The sequence below is a fragment of the Diplotaxodon limnothrissa genome, linkage group LG9 (genome assembly GCF_057381915.1).
Source record: "Diplotaxodon limnothrissa isolate DT_005_m linkage group LG9, D_limnothrissa_male_GT1.1, whole genome shotgun sequence".
Lineage (NCBI taxonomy): Eukaryota > Metazoa > Chordata > Actinopteri > Cichliformes > Cichlidae > Diplotaxodon > Diplotaxodon limnothrissa.
In genome coordinates this window covers 611,208-620,688 of record NC_140604.1, presented here as the reverse complement: position 1 = coordinate 620,688, position 9,481 = coordinate 611,208, and the positions used below count along the sequence as shown (strand labels likewise).

At 43.1% G+C, this 9,481-nt stretch overlaps 1 protein-coding gene across 1 annotated transcript; it reads right to left on the bottom strand.

Moving 5' to 3' along the window:
- Window positions 1–1,442: 1,442 nt before the first annotated feature.
- LOC146624940 (tartrate-resistant acid phosphatase type 5-like) lies at window positions 1,443–9,141 on the bottom strand. The gene is made up of 6 exons (XM_085361857.1): window positions 9,046–9,141; window positions 5,527–5,717; window positions 2,899–3,026; window positions 2,483–2,674; window positions 2,064–2,211; window positions 1,443–1,783 (listed from the first exon to the last, which is right to left on the bottom strand). Exons 1-6 carry the CDS (start codon window positions 9,119–9,121, stop codon window positions 1,544–1,546), a joined length of 975 nt encoding a protein of 324 aa, XP_085217983.1. The 5' UTR covers window positions 9,122–9,141; the 3' UTR covers window positions 1,443–1,543.
- Window positions 9,142–9,481: the final 340 nt, after the last annotated feature.

Genomic DNA, 9,481 nt, shown 5'->3' with positions numbered 1-9,481 from the left:
GCAGCTGAACAACAGCAGCACGTTTAAGCTTGATCAGCTGTTGTTAGAATTGATTTAATATTACTTTCTACTCCAGGATCTTTTTCTACAGCTGACGTAACTGTGCAGGGGCGGATCTAGCAAAGTTTAGCCAGGGGGGCCGATAGGGCATGAACAGGGAAAAGGGGGCACAAAGACATACTTTTCTTTCTTATTCTCATTTAAAATGTCTAGCTTTTAATAAATAATTATCTGACACCCAAAGTTTTAATCTGATGTAAAATGAATAGAAGTCCATTACTGTATATAGTAACTGTTAAGTCTAATATACCCTAGTAAGCTATAGTACTTTTTCCTTTGGGAACCATCTGTGCAGTCTGCAATTTTGTTGAAGAAAGATGTTGAATCTATTTAATTATTCTTGAAAAATAATTGATTCTGTGCATTTTTTTTCACACTGCATCAAATTAAGGTTGATTACGTCGATTAAGCATCATGAGGTGGGGGGTGGCTCCCTATTTTTTTATTAGGTTATTAGGTTGCTTAATATTTCTGCTAAGTACTCTTTAAAATACCAGAGTAGGGAGGATGGTGCAGGTTTAAGTTCATTAGATTGATCAGTGTTGCTGAATTATGAAATATTTTGGGTGCAGTGTATTTTTTGCATACAGGTCTAACAGAATAGCCTTAGTGTTGTTGTTTATTTACACTAGAGTATGAACTCATACAAAAAGCAGCAAGATATTAAAAAACAGTTTTATTGATTAAAAACACTATATCGGATTCATCAGTGGGACTGGACTCCATATATTACAAAGACGTATTAGGGACACATTAAGAGAAAAATGTTGTCAATCGTTCTGAGAAAAAAGTTGAAAGTGTATTTCAAGAAAACAAGTACTTCTATTACTTTGTGCTAACATATTGATTCCAGAGGGAACGTTGCACATGTTCTAAAGAACAAAGCTTTGACGTCAGCCGCAATCAGGTAGCTTCATTATAGATGATTATCACCATCATCATCATCAATCACAGCATCTGATCGATAACTGATCAGGAGCCGATCAGTGCTTAATTATTTTTAAACCGTCTGTGACTATGAATGTGAAACTGAATTTACATTAAATTTGTTTAACAAAAGCAAAGAAAACAATGCTGATGGTTACAAAATAGTAACGAGGATGTTATTCTTCACACAGGCTGCTTTTCTGTAACCGAAGCAACAGTACTCAACAAAGTAACTGCAGTGTTATTGCAGCACCTTTAACTTACAATATAAAGTGCCTTGAAGCGGCTGCTGTTGTGATGTGGCATCATATATATTTCCCTACATATTCATATGCAGGTATGTACACATACACGCTGATCTATTCATAAAGATTAGAAGTGAAAAGCATTGCATTTGAAACTGTTATTGATTAAACAGCTGTTTAATTTCACAATAATTAAAAGTTGTAATTAAAATGAAGGTTTTATATTTACAGAGTGCCAGAGTACATGACACAAAGCTGGGCAGCACATGAACAAACATGGCTGCTCCTGATGGTTACCGATCTCTGCGGCCTCAGACTTTGCGTTTTGGCAGCTCAGCCTGGTAAACACATTTCCCATCTGTCTGCATGTAACTGACTGCCATCTGACGCTCAGTCACTTGGAAGAAAGCCAGGCCTCCTGCTGTGTGATTGACAGGACTGGAAAAGAGCTGCCAGGACGGAGGGACACTGCTGATGTGACGAGTGGAATGATCACTGACCATCCCACTCCCGCTGACAACATACGAGCTCCCATCATCCTCTCTGATGAACTGTTGGAGGAGAGAACAGAGAAACTGCGTCTTCTTTTGATGGGTTGGATTGTCACACTTTCTACACAAAGATCAGGAACTAGCATCTCTTTGTTTAACATTAATATGATATCCTCTGGTTTGGGGCACAGAAACTGATCAGCAGTCAGAAACACTTGGTCAACACGTCATAGCACAGGACTGGTTGTCCCAGCAGGTCAGTGCGATGGACTGAATATAATGGAGACACTTCACTCCCTTGTTTTAACTGGTGAAAGTGATGTTCTGTATGTGAACACACCTGCAGATCATGATCATGGCCACACAGGTAAACGGTGACTCCGTACTTCTTCAGCAGAGGCCGTAGTTTGTCGACTAGACAGGCTGTAGGTCCGTGATTGCCAATAGACCACACAGGATAATGACCAGCCACCACCACATAGTCAGACCTGCACAAGCCAGACAGCCTTTAAACTCCCACACAGAGGGACCAGCAACACCAGCAGAGCTAACTGGTTTAAACTGTTGGGTGTATGTTTCCCTCTCTTTGATGCTCTTCTTTATTTGGTTTTCTGTACACTGTATATTTATTTAAATCCTCATTCTGCGTAATATTTGTCACACAGTTGTATATCAAACCTTTAATAAATCACAAATGTATCTTTGTATTGAGTGACATCTGTGCAGATAACTGGTCAAACGAATCTGTGTTTGAATCACCTGCTGCTGGCCAGTTTAGCACTGATCCAGTTCCACTGGTTTGCTGCTGCCGTGGAGTCCTCTGGTCCCACAGGCTGGACCTGGTCATTGGTGTTTCCACAGAGCACCACCGTATCAATCATCAGGATGCTCACTGACACGTTTGTGTGTGGAACAGTAAACTGAAGATCGTAATAAAGAGCTGGGTAATTCCTACAGAGACAACACATCATAACGTCCAAGCAACACTGAGGTCTGGAACCTTGAATCATCTCAGTTATCACAGAAACGAGTGTACAAAACATCAGAGCACGTTTTAGCAACGTCTGAAACACGATTTTAATGCAAGTCACATGATAACTAGTTCAGGTCAAAGCTACAGGTGTAAGAAGACTGACCTTCTCACTCAAACCTTGTCTGTATTGCTTGATATTTACCATCGGTGGGATATGTTAGAGTAAGCCATTTGTGCTGAGATGTTGCCGATATGGTCGTGGTTTCCAGCAGTTAGGTACCACTGTATATCCAGTAGAGATGGCTGCGAGAAGACACCTTCAAACGTGTTCTGTGGAGGAGAAATACCTCACAGTTTATGTCTGTGTAGGCTCTCAGTCGTCCAGCTCATGGTAGTCTAAGAAGCTTTGAAAGTACTGGACTTCTTCTGTTTCACCTGTCATCAAAGAAGCTTCTGCAAGTCTAAAACCTGAGGTATTTAAACCCAAGAGAGTCACTGACCCACTATGGATTTATTCCACAAACATGAGTGTGCCATGGGCTCCCCAGTGTCACCCATTATAGCCAAGCTTTACATGGAGGAAGCGGAAAATAAAGCACTTAGCCACTGGCACAGATACGAGGATGACACCTGGGTCAAAATCAGAACCCAGGAAGTAGAAGCCTTCACTGCTCACATGAGCTCTGTGGATAGAAACACACCAGGGCAAAGGATAACTGTTCACTGTTTCTGGACTGTGCCGTGCGCACGGAGGTGAACGGAAACCTCAACACTGACGTTTACCAGTTTACCAGGACATCTGCATCTCAAGGACAAAGGTCTTTCGAGGATGTCCGTGTTCACATTGTGGGCAGAGAAGACAGATGGTTTGAAAGAGGAGTGAAAGAAGTTATCTATGTCCACTGTGAATAATCATCTTTAAATAAAGGCTGCCTTACATCACCAACTGTCTGCTGGCTACGATGCAGTTTCTCTTCCAGGTGCCTGACATTTACATCAGGTAACCTCAACAGGTCACATGACAGGGTAAGGCAAGGTCTCACAATGGTTCCACCTGAAACATACTTATCACGCCTCCGTTCTTGTATCACACCGTGACTCACGTGACGAGGCTCGTGATCAGTAGTGGGTCAACAACTCTTAGCCTGCAGTCTGTTAGACTGATGATAGCGTTAACAAGCTGCTAGCTGCAAATAATCATGTGCAGTTCTGAAAGCAGACTATGACCTCACCTCAACTAATGCCAGCTCGGTGGTGAGTAGCCTCAGTAACACTAATAAATCACACAGCAGCAGTACATTCACGTAGTTGTAAAAGCATGACAATAGTAATCCAAAGTATTCAGAATCCCTTACTCACATTGAGTAACTGAACAGAATATGTTACAAACTACATTTTGGGGCATGTATTCTGTAATCTGTAGTGGAATATGCTTTAAAAGTAACCTTCCCAACACTGGGTACCAGTACTGTCCCTCCAGTCTTCACTTTGCAGGGAATATGGTGATCGGGTGTTTCTTTGGAAACCTCAAGCCACATTTTGCAGCTTTCTGGAGTCCAGCAGAGCTAAACATGGACAAGCTTCCTGTTGCTATGGGTTTCTTTTGGTTCTCTTACCTATTGTGAAGTTCACAAAGAAACTGGCAGTGAATAAATTATCCCTGCTCATCTTCACTGTAAAAGATTAGATTAGATTAGATTAGATTAGATAGAACTTTATTAATCCCTCGGGTGGGTTCCTCTGGGAAATTCGATTTCCAAAAAAGCACAGCACCGACAGAAGTTACAGAGTTACAGAATATTATATATACAGTATATATATATATAATACACACACACACACACACACACATATATATATATAAATACAGAGACAATATAAATAAAATATACGAAGGGGATAAATAGAATAAATAGGAATAAAAAATAAAAATACAAGTGAATTGCACATTTCAAGTATTGAGTCTATTGCACCGTTGACTATTTACAAAAGTATTGCACAAAAGGTATTGCACAGTGAGGTGAAGAGGCACTACAGCTTAGTTGTTCCCCCCTCCTTTGTCCTCCTGTTTCCCCTCCCTCTCCCCTCCAGAGAGGAGTTAAACAGTCTGATGGCGTGTGGGACAAAGGAGTTTTTAAGTCTGTTAGTTCTTGTCTTTGGGAGAAGCAACCTGTCACTGAACAGACTCTTCTGGTTGTTTATGGCCGTGTGCAGAGGATGTCTGGCATTGTCCATAATGTCCATCAGTTTCTTTAATGTCCTTTTCTCTGCCACTGTCACCAGAGTGTCCAGCTTCATGCCGACCACAGAGCTAGCCCTCCTGATCAGTTTCTCCAGCCTGGATGAGTCCTTCTTTGCTGTGCTGCTCCCCCAGCACACCACAGCATAGAAAAGTACTCCAGCAACCACCGACTGGTAAAACATCCTCAGGAGCTTCCTGCAGATGTTAAAAGACCTCAGCCTCCTGAGGAAGTACAGTCGGCTTTGGGCTTTTTTATACAGGTGCTCTGTGTTGCATGACCAGTCCAGTTTATTGTCCACCCACAGCCCGAGGTACTTGTACTTGTTGACCACCTCCACCTCCTCCCCCTCTATCTGAACCGGCAAGAGTGTAGCAACACCAGTGAGAAGTGCTAACTACAAATCTAAAACTATGCGTTTGATTTGTAACATTTTAGTTTTTAGCCAAGGAAATGACATCACCCTGCAGAATCCTTTAGGGTAGACTAAACTCTGAAGAGATGCTATTCATCGCAAAGTCTGGGGCTACAAGAAGAGCTCAACAGAATATATCAACAGCTGTTAATGCATGGGTCCTGATATGATATACCTTGAAGCGTGGGTCTTCCACATCCTTGACGCCGCTAAAATAGAAGTGATCTCCAAGGCTGAGAACAAAGTCCACCCCCTCGGATTGGGCCAGTCTATCCATCTCTGCAGCAATAGCTTTCTCTTGAGCAGTGTAGTAAGGAGGAAAAGGCAGCCCACCCCAGTCTGCAAGCACCACAAAGTTCAGCACACCTACAGACAATGAAGACACTTTTCTCAACACATGTGCACCATCCACAGACAGATACATACATGTGAATGGTTTTGTGGTTTAAAAACTATGTGTGAAATGCCTGAATGAAAACAAATGGTGAACATTCAAACAGACAGGCCCTGGCCAGATGGTGGATTCACACCCACAACCTTCTTGTTTATTACTTTGGCTGGGCAACAACAGCACTAAATATTGTGCCCCATGCTGCCCTCTAGTGGTGCCATATGACCTAAATCAGTGGTTCTCAACCGTTTCACAATGAGTACCACCTCAATAAATATATGGCTCTTAAAGTACCACCCTTATGACTGACATTAAAGTACAGTAGTATGGGCCTATTTAACACCACATATAGTTTACACAAGACAATTTTATTTCTTATATGAATGAATTTTATTTTAACTTTCATAAACAGGACGTGACAAGTGATAATAATAACAACTGTACTGCATTAAAACATTCACAGCAGGTGGGATAGCCAATCTTTAAGTGATGACCCGATGAAACCTGCGTCAGTCCAAACTACTCTGAGATTATTAAGGCTGTTGTGTTTTCAACATGTTTTAATGCTTTCGATCTTGTTCTGTTTAATCTGATCAAGCCCTGTTGGCCTCTCTCGGTTTTTATTACCACTGTTCATTTTAAAGCTCAGTTTTTAAACCCTTACGATGTAACTCCAGCCCATGCAGCAGTATATTAATGACTAACCTCGTATTGCAGTTGTTCTCCTGACTGAAGTTTGGTCCGTTTACAGCATCCTGTCATGCGACTGCCAGGGGCGTAATTTCCAGAGGGATTAGGTGGGTTATGACCCCCCCCCCCCCCCCCCCCATTAATCAGACCCAACCAATATAACCCCCCCCCCCCAATAAAATTATGAATTATCTTGCATAAATAGGCTGTTGATTTTCTTTACTCATTTCAGTTATTACCAGCAAAATAGTTGAATGTTTAATCATCTGGGAATTTACTCAGATTTATTTATTTATTTAGACAGAGATCTTGACCCCCCCAATGTTCAGCACAAAGTTACGCCGATGGCGACTGGATTTGTCCCTAACCATCGGGAACCCTCACGTTAACTTTTACAGAGTGGAAAAAAGTTAGCGTTCATCCTCCATCTTCACTGTTTGTGTTATGCTAACATAGCTGTGTAGTTAGCGGTCACGTAGCACATCATTATATACCAGCTAGCCCAACTTCAGTAACCCTACAAACGTCACTGCTGTTTAGTTTCCTGTCTTCATTTATGCTGGAAGTGATAGCAGAGCTGTACAGTTTAATTTGTGTTGTGGCGATTAAGCTGCCGGATTTTTGGCTTCACAACTCTTCGTGGTCCGTGGACATCGAACCTCAGTTTGCTCTTTGTGGCATTTCAGAAACAAAATAACACCATGTGGTGGCCTCGCTGGATCTGCTGCGATGACCCGCTGTGTGATGACCCTTCTCTGGGCTCCCCCCACCCAAGGGAAATTCACCGCTCTCAAGGCGCTGCTGCTGCGCCGCTACTCCCTCTCCGATGCAGAGCGGGCCAAGATACTCCTCTCTCTCTCAGGCCTGGGTGATGGTACCGCTCTTGAGCTCATGGAGCGCACGCTGTCCTTGCTAAGAATGGATGATGGCGGATTTCTCTTCACTCACGTCTTCCTCCGACAGTTGCCGGCACCAGTGCCAGCTGGCCTCGCCAACTCCCCGCTGCTGGCCTTGGAGGATTACCGCTCACTCGCAGAAGAACCAGATCGTATTCTCCTGGCTACTAGGAGCTTTGGCATCCAGGTGATAGTTCCGACGGCATCTCCTGCCCATCCACCGATTCTCCCGGGGGCCTCTGACTCATCGATGGTGGCTGGGATCGTGGCACGGCGGCGCCTTGGAAAACAGCTGTGTTTTTACCAACAGCATTTTGGCACCACAGCACGGCGCTGTCTGCCGCCTTTGCAGTTTCAAGGCCCAGGGAAACGAGCCTGCCAGCGCTCTGTAGCGGCTGCGACCGCTGGCGATAAGGAAAGGCTGCTCTTCATAGAGAACTCATGCTCAGGGAGACGTTTTTTGGTTGACTCGGGCTCCCAGAAGAGTCTCGTGAAGTCTCATGTCGTCTTTGCAAACCTCCACAATGGTATATTCTTTAATCCTAAAAACAATTGGAGATTTCCTGCATACCACTAGAGAGAGCCCAAGTACCACCAGGGGTACGCATACCACAGTTTGAGAATGACTGACCTAAATAACACTACAGCTAACCGCGCTAACGCGCTGACACGGCGCAGCCCCACGCATTGGGCAATCTGCGCTAACTTGCTAACGGAGATTTGCTGGGTTAATGCAGTTATGGCGTTAAGGTCATTTTAAGGAGATTAACGCTGACAGCACTAATAAAAACACATCTTTTGATGTTTTTTTTAATTTTATTTAAATGGTGTGCAAAAGTCTCAAGACATCTTATTCCTTTATATTTTGCTTCCAGGGAGTCAGATTGTTGCCAGACTTTGCATTTTTCTTTTTCAACACAGCACTCGTGTGCTGGCTCATGCCCTGCCCACCTCACGTTTGGGAGACTGTAATACCATTCTCTTTGCTCCCCTCAAAAACAAACTTCTCAGTTGGCTCCACATGGTACAGATGGTACATCTACACAAATCTGCACCAATGACTGTTGCACCCATTCTCAGCTTCACTAGCTCCGTATCCACATTGTATTCAGTACAATATTTTGGTTCTTTGACTCTGACCTCCTTCAGCCTTAGACTCCTTCTCATGTCCTCTGCTCAGTCAGCTGCTCCTCACGTCAAACTGGACACTTCACGTGATGGAGTCTTTCGCTGCGCTGCACCTTGACTTTGAAATTCATTACTACACCTTCAACAGCTCGACTCTGACAGAGTCAAATCTCAGCTCAAAACTTAACATTTTCATTTGCATGTCAACTCTAATCATCCTTAACTTTTTAGTATTCCTATCTTCTAAAACTGTTCTTGTTATTTTGTGTTGTAGGGGCCAACAAATAAATATTATCGTTATTATAACGCTGACCTATCAGTCATTCAAGCCTTATAAAGGTACCCAGCTCAAGGGATGAACCAATGATGCAGCTACACTAAACACACAACTTGGCAAATACCCTGTTTTGTAACTTTGGGCACTTTATTAGCAGCCTGTCACAACAAGGAAACAAAGTAATATGTTTAAGCTCAAATATAAGGCTCGAACCTGAGAGTCCTTAATCACGACTCTTCATGTACTTCCTGTGTGACAGGTCATCACACTGTAAATCAAACCTAACACTGACTAACATAAGCAGCAGCCTACCTTGTTCCACAGCGTCGAGGCCTTTCCACAAGTTATGAAAGCTTAGAATCAACACTATACACATGAGCCTGTCCATGGCTTCACTGTGCTCCCGTTTAAAACCGAAACAAACCTGAAACTTCCTGCATCAGGCCGGGCGAGAAAAACAGGATATCAGCTGATCAGCAGGTCAAAGTACAAACTGACTGCAGTTGCTCTAAGCAGACACGTTGTGACACACTGCAGCGAGTAAAAGAAGTGCAGACCTTCACACGGATCTTGCAGTATTTTCTGCTCTGCATGAAATGATTTTAAAGGAAGCTCTAAAGACAAACCTCTGAAAAAAGCAAAAACATAACGAGATTAAACACCTGTGTGGGTGTTTCCTGTGGTTACAGTGTGCAACTTTTATTATACTATCATTCAAGGCTAACGACGACAGCAATTCCTAAATTAG